Source organism: Maylandia zebra, linkage group LG12 (genome assembly GCF_041146795.1).
Source record: "Maylandia zebra isolate NMK-2024a linkage group LG12, Mzebra_GT3a, whole genome shotgun sequence".
NCBI classification, from domain to species: Eukaryota; Metazoa; Chordata; class Actinopteri; order Cichliformes; family Cichlidae; genus Maylandia; species Maylandia zebra.
This window is the reverse complement of record NC_135178.1, coordinates 27,143,456-27,169,527: the sequence shown is the minus strand read 5'-3', so window position 1 is coordinate 27,169,527 and position 26,072 is coordinate 27,143,456. Positions and strand designations below refer to the sequence as shown.

Genomic DNA, 26,072 nt, shown 5'->3' with positions numbered 1-26,072 from the left:
CTGACTTTAAATTTGCATGACAGAGAATATAAAGACGTCAAATTATCACCTCTGTTGCTCATTCCAGTCGATGCCCATACATTATTCTATTACAGTACATTGTTGTGTATCTTCAAATATTTATGATGACATAACATCTATATTGCATTACCACTTGCCCCAGATTTCAGCTTGATTTTTGACACACATTTGGCTGTGTTAGGCTCTCAGCACACACTTAGTCCTCGCCTCTCTTCCTCACTAGAGATTCTCCTCTGAAAGAATTTTGTTCAATTTCCAGTCTGTCTGTGAAAGCAGTACTGGGTGTATAGTATCTCAGTCACGATCTAGAGATAAACTGCAAGAATATAAAAAAAAAAACAAAAAAAATCTCACAGCAAGAGGGACCCCATAAATTCTCCGTATCCACAAGAGAAAATGACATCAGGAAATTAAGGGTGATGCCGGGCTATCAAAAGAGGAAAAAGACACAAATAAAAGGCTAGGAAAGGGGAAAACTGGAGACCAGATGGAGGGGAGAAATGATGCGAAAATCATAAAGGCAGTGTCACACAGAGAGAATAAGAGGGTGAGGGCCATAAAGACCAGAAGCATACGTCAGGAGAAAAGAGACAGAAGAGAAAGTTTTGTTGTCAGCACAGAGAGGACGGCAGGTGATGGAAGGATAATGACAGAGGGAGGAGCTTGCCTGACCCCTCTTGACCTCTTCCTGGATCCAGCTGCTGGGAAGAGTTAAGGGAAGTGGGCGCAGCAGCAACACTCCGAATGTGATGGGATATCCTGCTGCCTGCCCGTTAACCCCTCTTCCTCCATCGGTTATGCCTGTTCCCATCGTTTCACAGTCACCTCTGCGGGATGACTGTGCTCAAGAGCAACACAAACACACAGAAAACACTCACGGACTTCTAATGCAATGACGCACACGTGTTCACACACACGCGCACGCACAGATGGATACATGCCCTGATGTACTCAGGCCCTCTCACATGCTGACAGCCAAAAACACACACGGGCACACACATAACCACACCTCCAGTTGACTCAACAGTCACAGCCAAGGACGCTTTCACTCCGGTCACTGTATTACGCAGAAGTGAAGGACGGTGTTGAAATTATAGAACTGAGGACGAGGAGCTGGTGGATTACAAATACAGAAAGCCTGCCAGAGATGGCACCAGTGAAAACAATATTATCATGCAGTGCAGTGCAGCTGGTTTGGTTTACTGTGTGCAAACAAAGCCCATTATCCCTCTCAGTGCAGTTTTATACATACACATCCAAATGAAAGCTTATCGTTTAAAGAGTGTTTAAAGGATACACTTAATTACACTGCGACGAGACTCTTTAGCATTCTGTGATTACTGAAGCCAAATGTTAAATGGCTATTCTCTGTGAAAGAACAGTTGTTTTATTCGCTGCTATGCTCCATTAGGGTTAGTTACTTATGTCCCTGTCTGTCAGACAAAGTTCAGCACCTTGTGGGAATTTTCTGCTGTGAAAAAGCAGCTTTGCTCCACTTCCCCCAACCCATGAAACATCAAAGCATGGCCACACTGAAACTTCAAGCCCCATTTTGGCATTGCCCTCCTACCTCCAGATCCAGTAATTACAGTTCATACAAGACATCAACATTATTACTCGTCAAACCACTGTATAATAACACCACAAAGCACTTCAAAGAGGCAACTCAGATTTCAAGGGAAAAATAAAAACTCATGGATTATGCATTAGGAAGGACTGATTCAACCTTCTGTGGCTCAGTTCACGGTATCTGGAACGCGATCCAAACTTCATAATGAAGATTTATGTTGGCTTTAATTTGAAACTAAATTTTACGTGTTTGTAAAAACCGATCAGGCCAGTGGTTTGAGGTGTTTTCACCTTCATTCATAATGCAGTGCCTTTTTCATTGGAACAATAGGATTATGCAGCAGCCGCATATGAATTTAGACTGTGAGGTTAAACTGCAGTGCCTTGTCAGTTTAGAGTCTTGCCAAGAGAGAATTTATTTACGTTTCAATACTGCCCTCTTGTGTCTTTGTTCAATATGGAAAAATAAAATACAAGTTGTGTATCTTTTTAAAAAACATATTCTACCCTAATTAGACGAGAACCTTCTGCAGTCTAGTTTTACACCAAGATGTTCTCACTAATCCTTTCCACGTCTGAAATTCTCAATTCAACCTGACATGGAAAAAGAACAGAAAACATAACAAAGAGATTAAAAAAATAAAATACTATATTATGAGCAACTACAAAATACTAAAAGAAACATAACCTGCGTGTTACTGTACATAAATACAAAACTAACCGCAAGATCCAAACACGAGGTGAAAAAAAATACAAAATGTACACTTTAGGAAATTAAATGGTGCTAATATATTGCAGGAATCACAAACTTAATATATACTAACAGCTAATAATTTTTTATACAAATGCACAATAGTTCTTTTTATTGCTATTAAAGGAATTCAAACAATACTACTACTACTACTAATAATAATAATATAGTAACAATTTTAGCAATGCAATGAAAACATTTGATTGTGTTCTTGTTAAAAATAAGCCAAATTAGAGTAACAAAGAGCTTGACTGATTTGTCAATAGGTCACGTATCACCTTTTTGCCAATATATATGAATGTTGGCATTGATAATGGCCAATAAATGCAAATTATGAAATATGTGAGAAGTAAAAAAGAGACCCGGGGAGACACCCTTCAACCATGTTGTGTCTTGAAATTGCATCTGCATCTTTGGCAGAGTGTATAGTATTTTCCAAAAAGTACAAAGTAGTTATATATGAACAAATCATTCACACATACTTAATTTGTTACAATTTGCTATTGATTAATGTAAACTAGTTTCTAAAAGTACAATAATGCATAACATGTAGAGCATGTATTCCATCCTACCCAGTATTTTAAAACCTAAATTTTCTTCCCATTTTCCATAGATGTACTATCTTGTAGGTTTTGAGGGATGCTAACAAATACATCTTGCACAGAGACATTTGATCTCTTCTAACTTTTAGCTTGGCACGTCTATTACTGAAATAGACTAGAGGGGTGCAGGAAGCTCAATACAACACACTCTTTTTTTTGGTCAATAATTCAGTATCTTCTGTCATTAAGGTCTTGTTTTGGCTTAAATGTGTAACTAAGCTGTACTATTTCCAGTTTCAAATAAAAACTCAAACATTTATTTTTTTTTAAAGGCACACTATGGCACACATCTACTGTGCCATAGTGTGTATACTACTGTATCTCTGCAGCAAAAAGTTGTTGTTTTTTTTAAGAAAAAGAAAGATGTTGCCAAAGAACTAATCCCCCTTAGTCAAACTCACAGCATTCAATAGCAGCAATATCCTTTCTACACTGCAGGCTAGAGTTTGTCTATGAAAAATTTCTCTTTTATTTTCTCTGTGAATGGTGTTCAAAGTCAAACCCACTGCTAGAAAACTGAGATGGTAAAAGGAGACAGGGTGACAATATACAGCAAGATGGATTGTGTGTGGGTGCAGAGATACGTGGGCGTGCACAAGCCTGTGTGCAAAAATGACTCCCATGTCAGTTTTCTACATGTATAGTAGACATAGGTTACATTTAACTGGCAGCAGTACGCTGATCAACCATGAATGTTAAGAATATTAAAAAAAAACAGTATGAAATAGCTTATAGTATCATCTTTAATAATGCTGTGACCTACTTCCTGACTGGAAAGTCAACAATTTCATCATCGCTAAACGCCGTCAACCTTCCCTAATGTCACTAACATGTCAGCCATTTTAATTAGTAATGGAGAGTGTCTGTCCCATTCATCTCAACATGACTTAATTGAGTTTGAAGCCTGCACTCCCCACCATCCTCATTTTCATCCCCGTTCAACACTGCTTTGTTCATTACAGTGGAGCTCAAGCAGAATTTGTGAAAATATAGTGCACATTAAGAAGTTATCTGTGGGATAAATTATCACAGAGCATGGGCCTCTATGAGATTACAGTTATACTGTGCTCATTCACTAAAATTCAATGCATTTCCATCCAATTATATTGCTTTAGACAAAAAGGCGATAGCACAAAGTATTTATAGAGGTGCGACATGAGGAAATGAAAAGCATCACATCATTAGGCCTAATAGCCTAATGGTTCAATCATTCCGACTGGTGAAAATAAACTGGAATGCAGTGTGCTGAACAACAATGACACCCTGTGGTTATTTGTAATTAATACAAGAAATTCAGTCGCCTCACTTATACACTTTGGAGTCTTGGTCAAGCAAGGACCAATATTTATTTACCTTTAACAAAAACAATAATTGGGCATTACTTACAGCTGCTGAGATCATGCCTTCTCTTTAAAAATTAGTATCAGTTCTCCAAGAGTTGCATGGTTTTTCCATTTACTTTGGGAGTTAGGCTGTTACACCATCTTGGAAAACTTCCCCACATTACTTCATGTATTTAGGCTGTTTCACTATCCTTATGCTGACTCCAGAATGTTGAAATCAGGGCTCTGTGGGACTTCTTTCAATTGATGATGCAGCTTTTTGATTCTTTTGGATCATTGTTATGCTTCCAAATTCATTTGGGGCTCATCAGATGCTTCCCTGGTGGATTTGTACTTCTCAACACTGAAGAGACAGATAATTTTGACCAAATTGTCAAACTTGCCAAAATTACACCCCAAGCCTTGAGGGATCCTTAGACTACACTCCTTGCATAAATCGTCTGCCCTTTGGAGAGCAAACTGGCTTCTGTTAGTGGTAAGGATTCAACATTTTGACTCATCAGTCCACTGAACCTGCTGCTATTTTCTGCACACATTTTCAGGGCTGAAGTGAGGCGTCATCTTGATTCCACATCTGAACAGTGGCTTTTTAGCTACAAGTCTCACATAGAACTCAGACTTCTCTAGATTCCAAATCTCAGCTGATGGTGATCAAGCATTTGTGATACATCACATCACCGTAAAGGAATTTTGGCCTACTATTTTTTGCACAGTTGTTTAATTCAGCCACACTGGAAGGTTTTTGAGCATACATGGTCAGGGTACAAACTGATGGCTGGATATTCTCCTCCTGGTAGAGAGCAAAACTCATGGTTCCATCAACTGCAGCAAGTCATCGAGGTCCTGACGCAACCCCAGACAATCACACTACCACCACATTTGACTGTGAGTATGATGTTTTTTTTTTTTATAAAACACCGTGTTTATTTTAGGCCAGATGTAATGGGTCACAAACCCATATGTTCCCAGAATTCATGGGGATCATCATCAAGATTTTTATTGGCAAATGTGAGACAAGCCTTTGTGCTGTTTTTGGTCAGGAGCAGTTTTCTCCTTGGAACTCTCCCATGGATGCAATTTTTTTTGGCCTCAATCTTATTGTTCAGTCCTTTATGGGTTCTTTTGTGACCTCCTGGACGAGTAGTCAAAATGCTTTTGAAGTAATTTTGGTAGTGGGGAGGTTCGCCACTGTTCCAAGTTTTCTCCATTTGTGGATAATGGCTCTTACTGTGGTTTACTGTAAGCCTTGCCACACTCATACACGTCAGTGACTTTGTATCTAACCTGTCATGGTCCTGGGCCATGTGGGCCCAGTATTCTTAGTTTTCATGTATTTTTGTATTTTGTTCTTTATTTAGGCCATGCTTCCTGGGTTGATCTGTTACGTTGTTCCTTATGTGTTTTCCCTTCGTGACTCTTACCCCCTGTGTGCCCCTCTGTGTATTTATGAGCCCTCGTCTCTCTTTGTGTTTTATTCTATGTTTTCCCCAGCCCGTTATGTCTGCGTTCTCCCCGTGCTCTCTCTCCTCCTGTTTGAACCTCTGTGTACTTCCTGTTTTACTTTGCCCATCTCCCATCAGTGTTACGTTCACTCCTGCCGTGTCTTGTTATGATTATCAGTGTCACCTGTGTTCCCCGTGTGCATCCACTTCCCCTGATCATCCCTCATGTGTATTTAGTCTCTGTGTTTCATACAGTCTGTGTCGTGTCGTCTGTGTTCCCACCCCCTGTGTTCCGTATTTCCAGCCATAGCCTTTCCTTAGTTTGTCCAGTTTAGGTTTCTGTTGAGCTACTACTCATATGCTGCCTTCACTCTGTTTTGTTCCTTTCATCAGCCATAATAAAAGGCTCGCTTTTGTTTAAATCCACTCCTGCATCCTCGCTTGTGTTCGCACCTGGGTCCACCATACACATTCCCGCACGGTCTGCCTCCGCAGACCGTGACATAACCTGTTTTTGAGTTTCTTTAGATTACTCTTAGATGTTATTATCCTTTGCCTTTTTTTTAGCTAATTAATGATTTAATGAGTGGGTGGGGGTAGTTTTTCACACAGGGCCAGGTAGGTTTGGATAACTTTTTTACTTAATAAATTAAATCATCATTTGAAACTGCAGTTTGGTTTGGTTTGGTTTCTTTCACTGGATTCAGGCCAACCAACAGCAGGGGAACTGAGGGAGGTGAGAATAGAGCCAATGAGTTGAATCTGTTTTTCAATAGATTCGACACCACAGTGTCTGCTCCTACCCCCACAACCTCACCTGTAGTCAGCCTGGAATCCAGAACCACACCACTGTGCCAGCCTCTCTCGTCACATGGCGCTGTTGCCTCCTGTGAGATTCCTGACACCCCTCCCCCACCCATCACCTTCACTCAATACCAGGTTGAGATGCAAATGAGGAGACTTCACTCAGGCAAGTCTGCTGGACCAGATGGAGTGAGTCCCCTTGTCCTCAAGACCTGTGCCCCCCAGCTGTGTGGAGTCTTTCATAAACTGTTTATGCTGAGTCTGAGTCTGCAGAGGGTCCCGGTGATGTGGAAGACATCATGCCTCGTCCCTGTACCAAAGACGCCACGTCCCAGTGGCCCCCAGGATTACAGGCCCGTGGCATTGACCTCCCACATCATGAAGACCCTGGAAAGGCTCATCCTGGACCAGCTGCGACCCATAGTAAGACCACACCTGGATCCCCTTCAGTTCGCTTATCAGCCTCGTCTCGGAACTGAGGACGCCATCATCTACCTGCTCAATCGTGTCTACACCCATCTGGACCAGCCGGCGAGCACTGTGAGGGTCATGTTTTTTGACTTTTCCAGTGCTTTCAACACCATCAGGCCGACCCTCCTGGGTGATAAGTTAGCAGCGATGCAGGTGGATGCTTCTCTGGTGTCCTGGATTGTTGATTACCTGACAGGAAGACCACAATATGTACGTCTCCCACAGTGTGTGTCTGACAAGGTGATCAGCAACACAGGGGCACCACAGGGGACTGTCCTCTCCCCCTTCCTCTTCACCCTCTACACCACAGACTTCAGCCACTGCACAGAGACATGCCATCTTCAGAAGTTTTCTGATGACTCTGCGGTGGTTGGATGCATCAGCAGGGATGATGAGACAGAGTACCGGGCTGTGGTCGACTCCTTTGTCACGTGGTGTGAGCAGAATCATCTGCAGCTCAACGTGGCAAAGACCAAGGAACTGATCGTGGACTTCAGGAAGACCAGGAAACACTTGACCCCTGTTTCAATTCAGGGGGTCAGTGTTGACATTGTGGAGGACTATAAATACCTTGGAGTACACATTGACAATAAACTGGACTGGGCTAAAAACACCACAGCACTTTACAGGAAGGGCCAGAGTCGTCTCTATTTTTTGAGGCGACTGAGGTCCTTCAACATCTGCCAGAAAATGCTGAGGATTTTCTATGAGTCTGTTGTGGCCAGTGCGATCCTCTATGCTGTTGCATGCTGGGGGAGCAGGCTGAGGGTCGCAGATGCCAACAGACTTAATAAACTAATCCGTAAGGCCAGCAATGTTGTGGGGATGGAGCTGGACTCCCTCAAGGTGGTGTCGGAGAGGCGGATGCTGTCCAAGATAAAGACAATGTTGGATAACACCTCCCACCCACTCCATAACATCCTGGTCAGTCACAGGAGCACGTTCAGTGAGAGACTGAGATTACCGAAAAGCACCACTGAACGACACAGGAAATCATTCCTGCCTGTGGCCATCTCCCTGTACAACGCATCCACTTAACACACTGTTTGCTGCTACAACTACACATGTTTCTTTTCCAACTATTTATTTATGAGTGACTTATGTATGTATGTATGTATGTATATATATGTATATATTGTACTATTCTTAGTTAGTGTATTGTCTGTCTTGTCTTAATGTTGGTTTAAAATGGAGCACTGTAACAAAAAATAATTTCCCCCAGGGATCAATAAAGTATTCTGATTCTGATTTTGGTGATGAAGTGTGACAAATATGCACAATCCAGCCCCCTCAACCCACCCCCCAAAAAAAAACAAAACCCAAAACTGAGAAATCAGGAAGGCGCAAATACTTTTTCACAGCTGTGTAAATGTAGTTAGGTGGCCTAGGTGTCCAAATTTGTGTGGGACTGCTAAGTATTTTTACCTCTTGTTTCCCAAAAATTGAGAAAACGCCCCACATTTTCAAAGGTTATAGTTTTCCAAATATTTTAAAAATATTTTACCCGAAGAAGAAAAATACAGCTCAAAAGGGGATGAGTTAACAGCTTTAATAGCCACTCTATGAATACAAACTTTAGCTGTCATTTACAGCTAAAGTTTTCACTTATTAAATATAGTATTAGTCCTTCAAATGACTGATGACAGAGCTGTGTTAGATGTATCAACAGTTTAAACCTCTCATTATTGGGTAAGATCCCAGTCCCTCATACAGGCATATTCCTTACCCCACACGTTTTAGTTATGAACTGGTCAACCTACAGTCAGTACAGTGCTCAAAAATACTCCTACTGTATGATAGTGCTACTGTAAAATTTTGGGGACAAAGTTCAAACAACATAAAAGTCATATTTTTACGTTTTTACATTTTTAAAGTGGAAAAGAAAAACGTTAAATACAACCATCTCCAGGTATGGCTGTGTTTAACTATTTACCTTCTCTATACAAGCCAATGCACCCACGAAAAACAACGCAAAACGTGTTAGCTACAACTGTAAAAGCCTGTGTGCCTGAACGTCACTCTCGCACGGTTTTAAAACTACAAGACCCACGATGCTTTGCAGCGAAACAGTCATTATCATCACATATCTTCAACATAAGGAAAAGCTTCCTCTTTGGAAGGGTTTTATTTGCTAACCTCGGGCAGAGGGTGACTCCTACTCAGAGTCAACATTTTGAGTCAATAGATAGTTCCTTCTCTCGTAAAGTATTGACTGTTGGGCAAATGTGCGCCATAAGTGACATAGTGCTAGCGTTGTAGCCTACGAGCCTGCTCAGAGAGCGAGCTTCAGAGGCTAGTGCGAGCTAACGCTAGCAAAAGCTAGCTAAACTAAGACCGAATCCGTGAGATTATAACTGTATTCACCGAAAACATCAGGCGACGGGAGTAACCGTTGATGTTATATCTGCAGGAGATGTCAAGAAGAAGCAGCATAAGGTAAGCAGATAATTACTGGTGGTGTTACTGTGTGTCCTGAAAGACTGCTGATAGCTAGTTAAACTTGACAGCTAAGTTAGCGTTACGACTGGAGGGATTGAAAACATGTATGAAATGTCTGCTTTTGCACAGTGACAGTGAGCTAAATGCACGCTTTTGTCTAAACGGGAGAAAAAAATGCTAGTCAGATGAGGTATCGGTAGCTGTGTCTTAATGCGCTGGCTTGTGAAACGTTATCACGTGAGTTGCCACAGCACAGGAAGCATATGTTAACCCCTCTGACGTGGATTTTTTATCCTTCTGGTGGTGTTATTTTTGTTCTGTAGCGTTAAATTTTTGAATCGTTAAAACTGTCTCTGAAACTTTTCGTTCAATATTTTCAGTAGCGCACCTGCGGTCGACACGTAATCTATACTTGTTTAAACGTGTGATTTTCAGACTGTTCAGCCCTTGATTGTATGATAAGTTGATTAACCGGGCTCGTAGGGTTACAGTAAGGTGTAACCTGCACCGGTGATCCATTTAACCCTCCGTACAAATTCCCTGCACCCTTTTGATTAATGGACTCCTTGTATTGAATTTACTTCGCTGCCAAATACACAAAGGTGAAATACTGTTTTTTTAAAGTGTAATTAGTAAACCCTTTTAAATCCCACATCTGTTCCTGTTACTGAAGGAACAGTAACTCTGGGAGAACTGTTTTGTATTTGTCTTTTGTTAAGACAGTCAGTGCTGTTTCAGCTATGTGCAAATATGTACCTTTGACAGTGGTTTCAAATTTCCCTCCTGTAACTAGATAATGTGCACAGAGCTAGCAAAACATGAGCTACACCATCACCTTGCTTCTGCAGTGCTCCCAATTTTAGCCACAGTGAAAAATACCCTTCATATTTTAGCCCCTATCACTTTTTATCCGTCCTGGTTGTTACTCCATTTATTACAGATTCTGAATACTTTTCTAGCACAATTAGAGACTGGTCTGCCAAGCTGACTGCATATCTCTTTCAATTAAAGCCCTCTTGGTTATAACCTCTAAAAGTGCTGATGTTGAACTAATGGTGTGCATTTTTAAATTCGGAGATGGGTCACGGGGATCAGAAGAGCTTTGGTGCCAGTTTGCTAAGCTGTCTGTTTGCTAAATAAAAAGACTAATACCAAGGTACACCAAGGCTCTTTTACAAAATATTTTTAAGATTACTGAATGCCTTGCCTTCATAGTGTGGTTTGACAAAGACTGTTTAGAGACATGTATTTCTTCCATGCTAATATTACAAGTGCTGAGTGTTAAAATTAATTTGCAGTCAATATCCGGGAGTCGGTAATGTACTTGAGGCTTGACGCTGACTGAACCAAATCATGTGCTGTTTATCTCTTCCTCCTCTTCTTCTTGTGACAGCAAGTCTGTAGTGATGCTGCTGATGTGAAATTATAGGTTACGCACAAAGATGAGCAAATCCTTCTCATGGTTTCCCATGAATCTCACCTGGAGTGGGAGGGTTCTGTGAAAAGGGCAAGAAGAGGAAGGATAACACGTGGACTATAATCAAGAGTCATGAATCTCCATCAGGTCCTTACGGGAGCTGTCAACCCTGGAGACAACTGTTTCTCTGTAGGAAGCGTCAACAATGTGCCATTCACGGTAAGATATTTCAGACTCTGGAAGTATTTCCCCCCTCAGCAGTTTAGGAGCTTTGATTCATGGGGGGTGGCTAAACTGATTTGTCACAATAGCAGATTTCCTAGCAGATTCCTTTGAAACCTAATGTGCTAATGTACCGCACAAAGTTGTTTAATGGGCTTGGGACTTTGTTATGTATGAAAAACAGAAGCTGAAATACATGTGATCTCAAAGCTTAAAACTCTATTAGAGAATTACATAAATGTTCGCCACACTGGTGGCAACTTTGTAAATAAAATAAATGTAATTAAAAAACAACAACAATAATGAAAGTCTCTGCTGTATTATAGGCTTTCTGTGTCATTGTTTTATTATTTGTCAAAATGTTATTGTATGTTCTGCTGTCACCCAGCTCTGCCTCGAAGTAAGTAATAAACACCAACTAATCACCAGTATGTGAAAACCTGCCTGTACTGGTCATTCTGTGGTGTCATGAGTTTGTGAGGAGGGGGCCGAACCTTTGACACCATGCAAAGAAGAATGTGATTGCAGTAGAGTCTGAACAGTGAAGAAAGGAGATTTAAGTTGATTAGAGTAATTAGATTACATTACATTTTTTTAATGCTCTAATTTTTCAGAGCATTGAGGGCTGAAATCAACTTCTTTTTTCCTTCAAGGGTAGGTTTTACTCAAAATGTAATTCCATCTCATGAGACTGGTATTAAAAAAACAAAAAAAAACAAAAAACCTTATTGATGGATTTTGTCTACCTGACCCGTTGACAGGTGAGTCAGTGCTAATTTCAGATACTGGCAACATGCTTTTCAGGAATGGATTAATCGGGGAGCCATTTCTGTCCTTATGTCCTCTTGTGAAAGAGGAAAAGTCATAGTGAATCACAGTTCATGTGAGGAGCTCCTTTTGAGTGCCACAGAAATAGAGCATGGAATTCTAATCTTATCTGCTTGGACTTGAGGGCTGTCATATGATGGCATGTTTGATGCCTTGACAATAGCTCTGGGACAAGTGCAGTTCAAGTGACCCTTCATGCAATCCTGGCCGGATGAATCTTAGAGTTTTATGTTCATTTTTCTAACCCTCTCACTGTCTTGTCTCTTGATAGGCCTATGCATCAGGTTGTGACGTGGTGATTTTGGGCAGTGATTTTGAGCGACTGCAGATCATCCCAGGGGCCAAACATGGCAACATACAGGTCGGCTGTGTCGACTGCTCATTGCAGGGTGGACAGGTAAGACCAACGGTGTGGTGCTTTTATTCACTGGGGTCCTCAGGCTGACTTGTGCTTGAATGCGCAAGCGTGAGATCCCAGTGATGTAACTAAAGCAAATCCCAGTGAAAATAAATGGAGCCAGATTTCAGTAAAAGATAAATGGTTTGCCACATAGAGTAATTATGTAAGACCATTAGACGATAACATATATTTATAGCTAGAGCAGGGTGATATGACCAAAAATATTTATCACGATATACATTTGAAAATTTGCGATAACGATATAACTGACGATATAATTGACACTAGACAAAATACTTTACAACTCCACAACTTTATTAGTGCAAAAAAAAAAAAACCCATCAATGTATTTTCACTTAAACAAGCAGCTGTTTTTTATTTGCATTAAAGTTACATAAATATTTTACAGTGCAAATGCAAATTCCTTGCTGACAGTTTAACCAAAAGGCATTTCCAGTGGAAATTGGCCAACATATCCTCAGTATAACCATGTATAATATCCACAAAACTTAAAAAAAGGTTATACACACACACAATACAGTAATATTATGTTGAAGCACAGTAAGTATCACTCTGCGAGGTTCCTGCCTACGATAGCTGTAATGCCCCGACAATCCATCAAGCGGTGCGGCTTCGTAGCTTAGCAAAGTTGTACTAAAACATTTGACAGATTTTTGAGCGCCGTGTACCACATAAAATCGTTTCGAGGTCAGTAAACACAACCAGAATTCATACATAAGGCCCACAGGATCATAAGGGGCACTGTCGATTTTCAGAAAAATCAAAGGATTGATTTTAAGTGTGCCGTATTTTCCAAACAACACGTAATAACGACGGCGTGCTAGCACGCTCTACCAAAAATAGTGCTGTGTTGTGTATCTGACGGATGAAAGCTAAACCAGTTCCACACCACTGAAGTTGCAGCATTTTTACAAACCAATTCTGGTTCATCCGTTTCATTCAACGATCCACTTTCGCCCTTCTCATTCTCCATCGCCGCCATGCTTTTTCCGCCATGCGCATATGAAAACAAAGGCACGGTGCATGCGCATTTACCCATATTCTATCGCGATATTTCATTTTCTTATTATTGCCCAACATTATTACAGTGAACGGTATGATATGGCCCAGCCCTATTTATAGCTCATTAATTGTTTTAATTATATTTATTTTTCCACATAAAAATACCAAACACTTAGTTGCTTGAGCTTAGAAAATGTGCAGATTCAGTGCTTGTCTTTGTTGTATATCATTTTAGGGTATTCGTTTGTGCTCTGAATGGCTTTTTAAAAGTTTTGTTTTTTAGACAAATTAATTGAAAAATGGAGTTTAAATATATTTTAGTTCCAGCCTTGAATAAAGTTATAAGACATTATATTCATTCCAAACCCATAAACTGTCTTTTGGTTACATGGGACAAAGCAACGATCAACTATAAATTAGCTTTAATGTTTGAAAAAACATCTGACCCATAATTAAATTAAAAAGAAAAAAAGCAGAAGGTGCTAAACATTGCAGGGCCCCATGACATACCGTTTTCTTTTACTTTAATATAATGACCACACACGTGTGGTTGATTATATTGAGTGGTAAGCAAGTTCCACTTTGTGACTTGCTGTTTTTAGTTGTTTTGGTATATTAGCTGTTTTGCAGTGCAATTTATTAGCAATCTCTACTGCTGTCTTAAGTGTTGGCAGCTTATGCTTTCAGGAAAGTCACTTGTGGGCAACATCAATGGGCAGCTTAATGAACTCGAGCTTCCCATCATCAGCTCTAAGTGAAGTAAAAACCACCCAGTAAAGCTGGTGATTGTACAGCAAGTGCATTTGCTGTTGTCACTGACAAGTCCTTTAATGTGGGCACAAACAAAAGATCTTCTGTGATTGTAATTTGCATTTAAGAAAAAAAGATATAGTTATTTAATGTAGTCTTTCTGTTCTGTTCTTAATTGCCTTTCCCATTTCATATGCAGAACAAAGACGATGAAAGATTTTCTTTTGCATTTGCTTTGATGGACCTAATTAAGGAAGTAGATAGTGATGTCATTGCAGTTGCAAAGTTCTTAGGAAAATGAGGAAATGCATAACGTTACTTAAAAAATTTAGTTTGCAATTTAAAGAATCTGACTGACGCTTGCCATTCTTTCTGAGCTTCATATCAGTTACTCTGCAGTCAGACCACAAATGTTTGGAGACTCATAGCAGGTGACCTCTGCGATTGCCTTATGATCAAAAGCGGTCAGCTAAAGATTGAAAGTGTTGCACGTTCAACATTTGGTTAATCAGTTAGTGGCCACAGCTGTTTATAATTGATTACCAAATGCAAAAAGTCACCAGGCAAGCATTGGTTGTTCCTACCTGCGAGAGCCATTTGGAGGTGGACCGCTGGAGATGGCCAATTTTTACTTGTGTGACTAAGCCATAACCATAAGTGGCTGCCATTAATATGTTGTCTTCTTTTATCTGAGTATTAAAGACAGTCAGTAGACTGATATTGACCAATATATCATCTCAAGTTTTCATCGTAAGAGTATGACTCTTCTATCAACTTTGGGCTCTGCTGACAATTTTACTTTAAAGGTTGTCCCTCGTGGATACTGTTTACTTGTTTCAGGCTGTATTTATTTATTTGTATATATTTAAATCTAAATATATATATATATATATATATTTACAAGATACAGTGGCTTCTTTTCATGAATTTAAATTTGATTCTTCAGTAAAAAAAAGAAAAAAGGAAGAGGATAAAATAACACAGAATTTAGATTCTTTCTTAATACACTACACATTTCTTGTGTCTCTGGAAACAAAACTTGGCACATAATGGCAACAGTCATTATGCAGTCGAGTACTCACAGTTCTGCTTGTTGGTAAGTAGCATTGCTGCAAAAGGAGCCACAAAAGCAGCTTGCAACATCTGCATAAACCTGATAATAAAGATCATATAGCAGAATTCTAATGAACTGGGATTAGTTTTTAATTAGGGAGGGTGGTAGCCTTTTTTTAAAAAAGTGCAGGCAACACTGCAATAATTTAAATAAATATAAAACATTCTCAACCAGTCGTTCACTTCTTCCCTTGTGACCTTAAATCCAATCCGTTGGGCCAGAACTACCCACACACGCCTCCAGCATGGTCTAGCATCTGTTTAAGTATGCCAAGTTGGTCTGCTTGCCATTTCCACTTCATTGCCCTCTGCTCACTGTGATATTAGCAATGCTTTTAGTTTACATAGTACATCCTTTGTGCTCATACTTTAAGTGTTGTAGCACTTCATATCATTTTATGAGCTTTAGTAAGTTGTTCCTATTAAGGATATATTTTCCAAATACATTATTTTAAAGGCTAATTAGGTGTCTAGAGCATAAATATTACTACACTATTTTGAGAAATGTATGTCTACTTGCGATGAGAAATCAAATAAAGAAAGTCAGTATGGAGGTGGAGCAAGCGATCTCTACAAACATCATAAAGCAGTAAAAATAACTTTTTAAAAGCTGCATCCATCACAGTTAGCCCTGCAAATCCACTGTTCATCTCTTCTTGGTAAAGTTAATGGTTTCATGAGAGCCTTAAGATGTCTCTTGTAATATTCATAAATATTAGCATAATACCATCTTAAAGTCTCTGTTGGGGGTTTATGAAAATCAGACCAAAGAGTAGTCATCATTATAACCACAGAGAGGGAGACTTAATTTTTTACAACTCACATTTTCTTTCTTTTTGTCAGTCGCTCTACAGGCTCATGTTGAATTGACTGATTTATCCCCAGAACTTGATCTCAGCATAAATGTGTCTGCCTTTTAGAATTTAATTAAATTTGAACTGTGCTGCTTCTGCAGAACCTATATTTGTGCCCCAAAAAGCCTGTCTTATACTTTGAGCCATTGTGTAGTGTCCATGTGACTATGCTTGTGCATGTGATGACTTGTATGTCTGTGTACACACATTTAAACATGTGCATGTGACTCACCCCTTCACAGAATTCCCTCCCTGACAGTTGGCATATTATTTACCACATTAAAGACGCAGCTTGTATTATCGTTTGCTCAGTTAACATTATGACTCTTGGGTCCCATGGAAATTACTTGAAAATTTAGCCCTTACAAATTGATGAAATTGAGGTGTGAATAGAGTAGATAAGACTATATTCACTCATCACTGAGTTGTTATGACTTAAGGTATTTTTTATTTATTTATTTATTGGCCTGTTGTCAAGGTGTCTTCTCTCTTACTATGTAGATATGTCATGACTCATAAAGCAAGTTATAGTTGATTCTGATTAGGATCTATAAGTATTAGTATTTTTGATCTATATTACAAAGCATAAGTTTAAGCTTTCAAGAATTTTTTTGAATTACTTAAATTTGGATAACTAGGCTGATATGGAGGACAGTATATGTTTCTGTTTGCAGTGATACCTTTGTATTTGTTTTGTAGTATATCTAAAATGTCGACCTTTTTTTGCTGGCAGATTGCAGCTTCCTATGGAAGCATTGTGTGTGTCTTTGAGCCTGTTCAGCAACCAGATCAAAAAGACTCATCATTGACCGTGAGTAGCCTGCACTTTCTTCCAGTCACAGTATAGTCATGCATGTTTTCAGGTCATCCAGAATGAATGAATGAAGCTTTTTCTGTGTGGCAAAACTCTCTTGATATTTGAAATGGAGCAGAATATTGTTCCTCTGTAACTACTTGCATAAATCATGCGATTATTGTCATGTTCACTGTTTTGGTTTCTGTTCTGTAGTCCGTAAAGACGTTTGCTTTGTCTGAGCTGTTGTTAGAGAAGTCAAAGAATAACCACAAGAAATGAGAAGAATTTACAACATCTTAAGTACAAACCGTATTTCGTTTATTGCAGAAGTACCCTGGTATTACAATGCTGTGTGTGTTGCCTGATTGCATGTGACTCAATTGAAAGTTCACTGTTAGCGCTTGTTAAAGCTTCATCTATAGTTCCACATGTACCATCGAAACAGGGAATTTATTTATTTCTGAGCTTATCTAAATAGGGAATTATTGCGCAAAGTTTCAGCCAACATAATTGCCAAAACATGACATACTTGTTTTGAATTTTGCCTTTTTCTGTTTTTCCTGTACAGAAATTGAACTGCCAATGGCAGAAGACTGGTCAATTTGTATTACAGTCTATAGTACGGAACCTAGCATGGCACCCTACAGGTACTCTAACCATTGTTCTTTCTTAAAGTAACACAGACATATTAAGATAAACAGTTGTGATTTAAAAAGAAGTGTTGGGGTGGTACTACAGATCCGGCAAAATATAAATGTTTAATAATTTTTTTTTAAACAGAAATTTGATGATATCTGTCCTGAAAGATCATATCTGTATATGTTTGTCTGTCCAGGTTGCACTCTCCTAACAGGCTCTAGCAGCCTGCAGTTGTGGTCTAATGTTGATGGAGTAAAGGATGAAGCTGATGAAAGGGGGCAGCCGGCAGAAATGACCATAAGAGACTGCCGTTCTGCCTGGAGGTGTATCTGGCAGAGCAAGTAAGAACAGAGTTTGTAAAATAGTCACAAACAAGACAGAGACTTTAAAATTAGGATTTTCATTTATCTTGTAAGCACCAAATAGACATTAAAATAAAATCAGCTAATGCACATTTTTCTGTAACATTATATTCAATACAAATCTGACTGCAGCAGGACATGCACTCAGTTATCTGATTGAGTGCATGTCCTGCTGCAATTTGTTTAAACCTATTTTATTTTGTCCTAAACATTACTTATTATATTGACATGGAGTGTTGAATATAATTTTCATTTTGTATCTCAAGGACTGCTTCTCCAGTCAATTTAATGAAGTTCTCTCCTGACGGTGAGTTCTTTGCCACAGCTGGTCAGGTAAGTTGTGTCCCTTTGTTACATCGCACTTAAAAACCGAACACTCTAGATTCATGTGAAATTAGTTGATAATAATTAACTTCTACCTTCTGGTGTCGTGTGTTTTTTGTTAGAACTACCTATGGTATCGCTTATATCCTTCATTGCCTCTTCTTTTCAGGATGATTGCCTAATAAAGGTTTGGTACAGCACCAGTAAGTGGAAGATGGGTGTTACCACACTCTTTACACCTCCAGACGCCAATGTGAGTGACCCGGGAGAGCTGGCCTTCTCCTTTATCTACCTGGCTCATCCCCGCTCTGTCACCAGTTTCTCCTGGAGGAAGACCAGCAAGTACATGCCACGGTACAGACACTGTTAATTTGTCATCTCCTAGCCTTTTCTAACTTCCTTTTCTTTAACTTCCTTTTCTTTGAAGGTTAGGTCAAAATGACCTAACCTTCCACAGCTGGGCAAAAGAAAAAAATGCCTAAGTTAACAAGCTGGTTGAAAGGATGGTTGAAAAATATTAGGTCTTTATCTTCTTTACATTAGAGTAGAAAGCAGCTTGAGGTAACTTGTTGTGGACAGGTTTGATGTCTGTCTTTGTTTATTTAAAATATGTCACTACAGATGGTGTGGGTTGAATAAATTTGGCACATTCCAAATTGTTTCATAGCTTTATATAATATTGGTAATCGTATGTGACCTTCAGAGGGCTTCCACACAGGAGGGGAATTGCAGCAATCTGGTGCTCTTGTTGCAGGCGTCAAGCAGAAGAACCACACAATTACGTACACAATTAAATTTAAGAAAACTACACTGAACTTTGAAAAAGGAAAAACACATTTGTCTTAATTAAAGAGATTTAACTGAACTTCAACTATAATTTAAGAATTAAATAAATAAATGTGAGCTGGCAAGGTGTCACAATGTGAATTTTTTTTATTAGAGGCAAAAGTAAGTGAAAATAAGGGGCAGAAATGCAAAACGAGAGCACAAATGTGAAATGGATTGAGACAAATAATCATTTCTGTCTCAGTTATCGTGATGTAATAATCATTGTAAGACAGAATTGTAATTGAAATTAAAATTCCATTAATTTTTTTTAAAAATCTCTCTCTTTTTCTCCCTCCTTTATCCTAACAGGGGCGCAGTGTGTAATGTGCTGCTCACCTGCTGTAAGGACAGTGTATGTCGGCTGTGGGCAGAGACGCTGTTGCCAGGTGACAGCCTCTTATCTGGTCACCATAAAAACCCTTCTTCTGGCCAACACAGTGAAACGCTTAAATCTTCTGCTGGCCTCTCAAAGAAAAACAGCTGCAATGGGAAGACACACGGACAAGCCTCACAAGAAGTAAGCCACAATGACTTTGACTTTCCTGCTTAAAATAAACACTCAGTATAATCAGCAGGACTTTGCTAACGTTAACACAGTCTAATTAAGCAATCCTGCATTTAACCTTTATTTTCAGTTTCAGCTGTATGACAGTGCAGAAAACAAGGCCTTTTTAGCAACACATCACTCAAAACACATGAAATGTAAAAATCTATACTATTTGCACACAGGCTCGAAATTAAAAATCAAACACAAAAATGCTATTTGTTGTTTCGATAAACAAAAAAATGCGCAATTACTTTAGTTTAATTGTTTTTTTTAATTTGGCAGGACCCTTTGCTCGTGATCAGTTTAAATATAGTTTACTAACACAAGTGAAACACGTGATTTTTATGGTGCTTTATTTGATTTGAAGAATTTCTCATTATACGCCTTTAAGTCTAGCATTGCATAGTAAGTGTTTTATTTTTTTATTTTTTTTATTTAATTTTTTCTTAAGTGATATTAATAATTAGGATAAACTGAATATTTAAAAGGACCTCACATCATTTTGTGTAAATAATTCTATCTTTATAACAGAGAACAAGCTATGAAATGATCATCAGCGTTGTTCATGACTTCCCTAGATACTCCCATATATGCACTTTATCAGGTGTTCAGATGTCATGCTTTCTTTCCTTTTTGCTTTGAAATGATAATCTGACAGAGTGTTACACTGGCTGCAGAAATTTCATTTCATTTCATCACACTGTTGCATCGGAAACGTTGTGCTTTTTGGGTATAACTTGTCCGTATCAGAAGTATTATTTGTAAAGCTGTATCGCTCTCTAGTTTGTATACAACATGCAAAAAGAAACAAGTTGTAATTTCCTGTGTAGTTGGAAATGGATGGTACAAATGATATGATTTGTGGTTTCCCCTTTTTTCTACAGAAATAATTTCCAAGCTTTTGTATTTTTATGTATTGCACAGTGATAATTTAAGGATGAGAGTAAAAGAACAAAGAGGCACTGAGAAATTTCAAAACAACTTTGAGAAGGTAGATGGAGAGCAACAGAGGTTTGGTATAGTTAAAAGGGAAAATTAAGGGTCTCAGACATGAAGGTTTTTGAAACTGTCTGCCTTTCTGTAATGTGTACGATACCTTAAAATTATACCTCTGACTTTTGATCAGTGTTTAATCTTTTTCAGTTCTCTGGCGCATGTTTGTGTTTGCAATACTGGTGTGTTCTGTTTTAAGTGACCCAGCTTGTTCGCAACATCCTAACCGACATTCATTTTATCTTTGGAAAGTTGTGGGTGTCACCAGTGCTTGAAAAGCTTGGGGCATATTAGTTTACAAAAAAATGGATACGCAGAGTCTGTAAGACTGTAAGACGGTAGGGAATTATTCATTAGAAATCCCAGCAAATGTTCTTGCAAATCAGTGCAGTTAATTAAGCCCCAATATTCTGAATAAGTTGTTATTTGAGAACATCTGGAGGAGGCAAGGTTATGGGATTTCATTTAAAAGTATTTGTACCTGCTTTGTCATGTCTTTTTAATGGTGAGTTTACTTGTAGTCTTCATAAATCTCAAAACCTACAGGTTTACAGCTCATTTTATCTTACTCATTTTGCACCTGTGAGTCTAGATACAATCACATATTTGGTTAAAGAAACTCTGCTTTTAAATGATTGTTTGTCATCCTGTGAGACTTGTTTTCCATTGGGGCATTTAGCTGCAGTCTGCTGTGAGACACCAAATTACATAACCTGAATACCCAATAAACTTTAAAATTTCTTCTATACACGCTCTGTGACAGCCACTCCTCCATGTTGCCAGCTCCTGTTGCTCTGTTTTAAGACAAATTGGGCTCTTCACTTAAATGCAGTTTAAACATCAATACCAATAAATTAAAATCCCACCCTGAGGGGACCACCTGTTCACCAAAGTAGAGTAGCTTAGCACAGACTGGGATGAGAGCTGGAGAGGTTTGTAAGTCGACACAAGTTGATTAATTCACATCAACCTCCAAAAGACAAGCTCAACCTGTCTTTTCAGCCTGAAAAGGCAACAAGGAACAATGGTGTTTCATTTTTCTCTTTTTAATCTTATTTAAGTAGCTCCACATTTCTACAGGTTAATGTAATATTTTAGTGCCTCTTACATTTAGTATTATGCATTTGGATGGCACAGACGATGTCTGCAGTCATAAAATATTAAATTGACATTTGAGCAATACTTCATAATAATCATACTTGTTTTCTGCACAGCTGGATTTTCAAGAATCGCGGCACTATCGGGACATACCTCAGCTATCATGGACCAGCGGCCTGCCTCACCTTCAAAGTGGACACTGTAACCACAAGAAGAGCAGCAATAACATGCCCCATGCCAATGCTCTCTGCCACTTTCACATTGCTGCCAGCATCAACCCAGCCACAGGTTTGACTTGAACACACTCTGAAACTACTTAATAATCCTGTTGATCCCCATCACTGGTATTTTGTTAAATACCAAAAGAAATCTCACAACATATTGAAGAACTAAAGCTTTAACATGACATAAAGTTCTTGATAAAGACGAATGAACTAAAGCACATCATTTGCTATTCCTGAACTGTACAGAGTACATGGATGGTTAACTCAGCTGGAAGTCAGAAGTCTTAACCTCTTGGCAAAAATACCATTAATTTTGCAGATTGCCTGAGGTTGTTTCTTTAACATTCCAATGAGCTTGTGCTCAGTGAGAGCTGTTCAGAGTAACTGTGAGCATTTCATTTTCTTCCTCTCCGTTTTAGTTGGGTAACTTAATTTGACCTGAATTAGGATAAAATCATGTAGACTCTTTCAGCCTTCAGGCTGAGAAGTCCTGCAGGATTTGTATGCTTGGATTATGTTTTAGGATACTAAACCATGCTTACATTCATGAAAGTTAATTTGCTCCAGCAGATATATTTTTGTCCTGCATGTCAGCAGCCCGGTCTGATGTATATTTTGTTGTTGTTGTTGTTGTTGTTGTTGTTGTTGTTATTTATTCATTAAGTTTTCTAAATGTTTAACAGCTTATAACTTGTATGTTTCACAGACATTCCCCTGTTGCCCTCCATCTCCTCTCTGAACGCTGTGGATGATGAGGAACCAGGAGGCCCATTTTCTGTCCACTGGCTCAACAACAAAGAGCTTCACTTTACTTTAGCCATGGAAGTCTTTCTGCAACAGCTTCGAATTAGTGTAGAGCAACAGAACGAGTGCTCCAATGAAGGTAGAGAGAAATGATTTGGATGAGTCAGTAATGGGTGTGTGCATGTGAAGCTGTAACAACAGTGACAGTTAAAGTCTAACCTTTAGAATAGAATTTAACATATTGTTTGGCTACCATGATTTGTATTCTTTTCCAGAGCCTGAAAATGAAGATGACTTTGAAGAAGAGGAGAACAGACCAAGTGAACCCCAAGGACCAGGAACAGTGGAGCTGCCTCTGGCAGCAGTGGAGCACCAGTTGGATGTGCTGTTAGAGGAGTGGAATAAAGGGGCCGACATGCTGTTCAGTATTCATCCCATGGATGGCTCTTTGTTGGTCTGGCATGTGGACTGGTTAGATGAATACCACCCAGGCATGTTCAGACAAGCTCAGGTACTTTGCTGCTATTGTTCTTTATATAGAACAGTTGTACATTCATTCTGTTTGTTTCATGAGAGTATTCCTCCAGTTTCTTTCCTCTTTATCTTTTATAGTCTTATTTCAGAGGTTGATACACAGAGAAACTGCACAGTTAGCTGCACAATTGGTCTTAATTTAATCTCAGTATGGATTTTTCCTCTATAATAAATAAATGAACATAAATAACTGTTATTGAAAATGCATGTTCTTCCAAAAGAACACAAAGTAAAAACAAGTCAAGCACCCCCTTGATCAGGACCTGATACTGTGCCTGCGTCTGTCCCATGCAAGCTTGAAATGTTCTTAATTGGTCTGAATAAGAAAGTCTTTGTTAAAAATACAGATACTACAAAATTTTAATGTCTAGCACAACAGCAGGTGAAGAACTTGTCCCTCAAAGTGGGTCGTCATCCGTTGTTTGGAAGTACTTCTGATTTGGCACAAGTAACATTAACTATAAAGAAATCATCTGCAAAAAGTGCTGTAGAGTTAACTAGTCTGTAAGGCAAGACTACTAACTTATATTCAGCCTCCTGAAAACATGCCAAAAACTGCAGTATTATTAATGCATGAAGGCTAAGAAAAACAATGCAGATGTTGCCAGCATGAGTCATTCAACCTCATCTGAGACATTTATAAAAGCAAGCCTGTACACCACATCTGCATAACCATCTAGCTCCCAAAGACGCACTAAAATCATCCATCTAATCACAGTTTATTTGGGCAGAGACAAGTGTCCAGTAAACACAGTGAACAGTAACAAAGGCTTTGGAGAATTGGCCAGCATGCTGCTGTTATCTATTCTGGAATTATTTTTCTGGTAAAACCTACACCATATGCAAAACATTTGCTGCTAAGTTTTATTAATCATGCAGGTACAATCGATGGGGTGAAAGACTTGATTTTTCTTCTTAGAGATTTACTTAATTTAGGTCAGTGAGGAAGTTCAGTATTATTTTTAAGCAACTATTTTACATTAGTGGAAATACTGCACAACATAAAAACAAGTTTATGTTTAATGAAAATTGTAATTAAAACCTTTTTTCCACTATAATCAATAAATAACAGTGATCTCAATATTGATCAAAATAATTGTTAATCATTTGACCATAATCATGCAGCAATCAAAGGTAACTGAATTCTGAATTCTGCTCAAAATATAACTTTAACCTTTAGATTAAACAGTTTTCTATTTAGTTATTTGTTTATATTCAGAATTTCAGAAAGTGCTTTGTGGGAAATCATTAATTTATCATCAGAGTAAGGTTGTGATTTATTTTCACAGTTGTGATGGTGTACTTGTTCTAATGTCTTCTCATCTGGCGACTCACACAAATATATTGTACTTGTCTATGACTTCATATCAAATTCAGACATGCCCTAGTGCATTTTTATGAGCAGTAAAAATAATGAGGACAGAGAATCTGGTCATTCAGGCACAAAACTGAATCTCAGGTTTCATTGGCATTCATTTTTTAGGCCTGGCTGTTTTAATTAGTTTAATTAGTCCTCCTCTTTAAATCTGAGCTGCAAATTACAGTCACTTTTGATGACATTGCTATGACATCTCTTTCTGTCTCAGGTGTCGTTTGCATCCCGCATTCCTGTAGCGTTCCCCGCAGGTGACGCCATCTCCCTGAGCCAAAGTGTGGTAATGTATGCCTGCAACAAGAACGTGGATCTAGCTATCCAACATGGCAGACAGCGACCGCCTGGGAGCACATTGCCTCAAGCCAAATCTGCTCTAATAAGCTACGGAGGTCAAGGAAAATCTGCACCCAGCAGTAGTCTTCGATTAAGCATATTTACCCCCAATGTCCTTATGATCTCCAAACATGCTGATGGCTCTTTAAACCAGTGGGCAGTCAGCTTTGCAGAGGACTCTGCTTTCTCGACTGTGCTCAGTGTCTCTCACAAGTCACGGTACTGTGGTCACCGCTTTCACCTCAATGACCTGGCCTGTCACTCGCTGCTCCCTCTTCTCCTCACCACCTCACACCACAATGCCTTGAGGACGCCAGAGGCAGACAGCATCTTGGTTCCTCCAGAGGCCTCCTCCTCTGGTTTTTCTCATTCTGCATCTCTATCTCGTGGGTCACGACCCACGCGGGTGTCCCTGGGTATGGTTTCCCAGGATCCCAATGCGATCTACAGTGAGCTGATTTTATGGAGAGTGGACCCCGTCGGCCCGCTGTCGTTGTCAGGCGGGGTCTCGGAGCTTGCTAGAATCAATTCTCTCCATGCATCAGCATTTGCTAATGTAGCCTGGCTGCCCACACTCATTCCCAGCAGCTGTTTAGGTGAGAAAATATTATTACTGGTCAGATTGCTAAGTACTTTATTGTGTGTTGCCTTAGCAAAAAGGCAGTAATGAGATTTTTTTGTTTGTTTTGGGTTTTTTTTGGGGGGGTTTTGTTTTTTGTTTGGGAGGGTTGATTGATGTGAAGGATTGTTTATTGTTATTGTTTTCTATATAGTTAACTATGTCCAACTAAGAGTAGGTCTGAGACGAGTCTCCATGTGTGGTTATTAGTCCACTTGACACATCTACTGTGCATTGTAGATAAATGTACAAAAGCAACTTACTTTACCAAATGACTTCAGATTTTCTGAATTAAACATGAATGAATGTTAAATCTCAGTAGTGTTCGCTTGACATATTTATTTAGAAAAAACAAGCATAATAGTGGTAACATTCAATTGTTTTTCTTTTTAGGTTTGTACTGTAACTCTCCCAGTGCCTGCTTCGTGGCAAGTGATGGCCAATCACTCAGGCTTTATCAGGCTGTCATTGAGGCTAAGAAACTTCTGAGTGAGCTCTCCAATCCGGAAATATCAGTAAGTGATCAAGCCTGACAATTTTCATGCACATTAATAGCAACACTCAGCCATTTATAGAATCTGTCAAATAATGTACGTCACTGTTTTGC

General features: G+C 39.1%; 1 protein-coding gene across 5 annotated transcripts in view; it reads left to right on the top strand.

Annotated features, from left to right (window-relative positions):
• Positions 1 to 9,070: 9,070 nt before the first annotated feature.
• The window catches only part of dmxl1 (Dmx like 1), a 62,845-nt gene continuing 45,843 nt past the window's right edge, over positions 9,071 to 26,072 (top strand). For 3 of the 5 annotated variants that reach the window (XM_014414437.3, XM_076890980.1, XM_076890977.1), the window contains exons 1-14: positions 9,071 to 9,439; positions 10,836 to 11,078; positions 12,181 to 12,306; positions 16,783 to 16,860; positions 17,414 to 17,492; positions 17,681 to 17,825; positions 18,113 to 18,179; positions 18,340 to 18,524; positions 19,308 to 19,515; positions 21,753 to 21,924; positions 22,567 to 22,743; positions 22,880 to 23,115; positions 24,725 to 25,442; positions 25,859 to 25,980. In XM_014414437.3, coding sequence (XP_014269923.3) covers positions 10,992 to 11,078; positions 12,181 to 12,306; positions 16,783 to 16,860; positions 17,414 to 17,492; positions 17,681 to 17,825; positions 18,113 to 18,179; positions 18,340 to 18,524; positions 19,308 to 19,515; positions 21,753 to 21,924; positions 22,567 to 22,743; positions 22,880 to 23,115; positions 24,725 to 25,442; positions 25,859 to 25,980 — 2,400 coding nt within the window. In that variant the 5' untranslated portion in view covers positions 9,071 to 9,439; positions 10,836 to 10,991. The remainder of the gene's footprint in view (positions 9,440 to 10,835; positions 11,079 to 12,180; positions 12,307 to 16,782; positions 16,861 to 17,413; positions 17,493 to 17,680; positions 17,826 to 18,112; positions 18,180 to 18,339; positions 18,525 to 19,307; positions 19,516 to 21,752; positions 21,925 to 22,566; positions 22,744 to 22,879; positions 23,116 to 24,724; positions 25,443 to 25,858; positions 25,981 to 26,072) is intronic. The other 2 variants (XM_076890979.1, XM_076890978.1) reach the window with 2 other exon arrangements.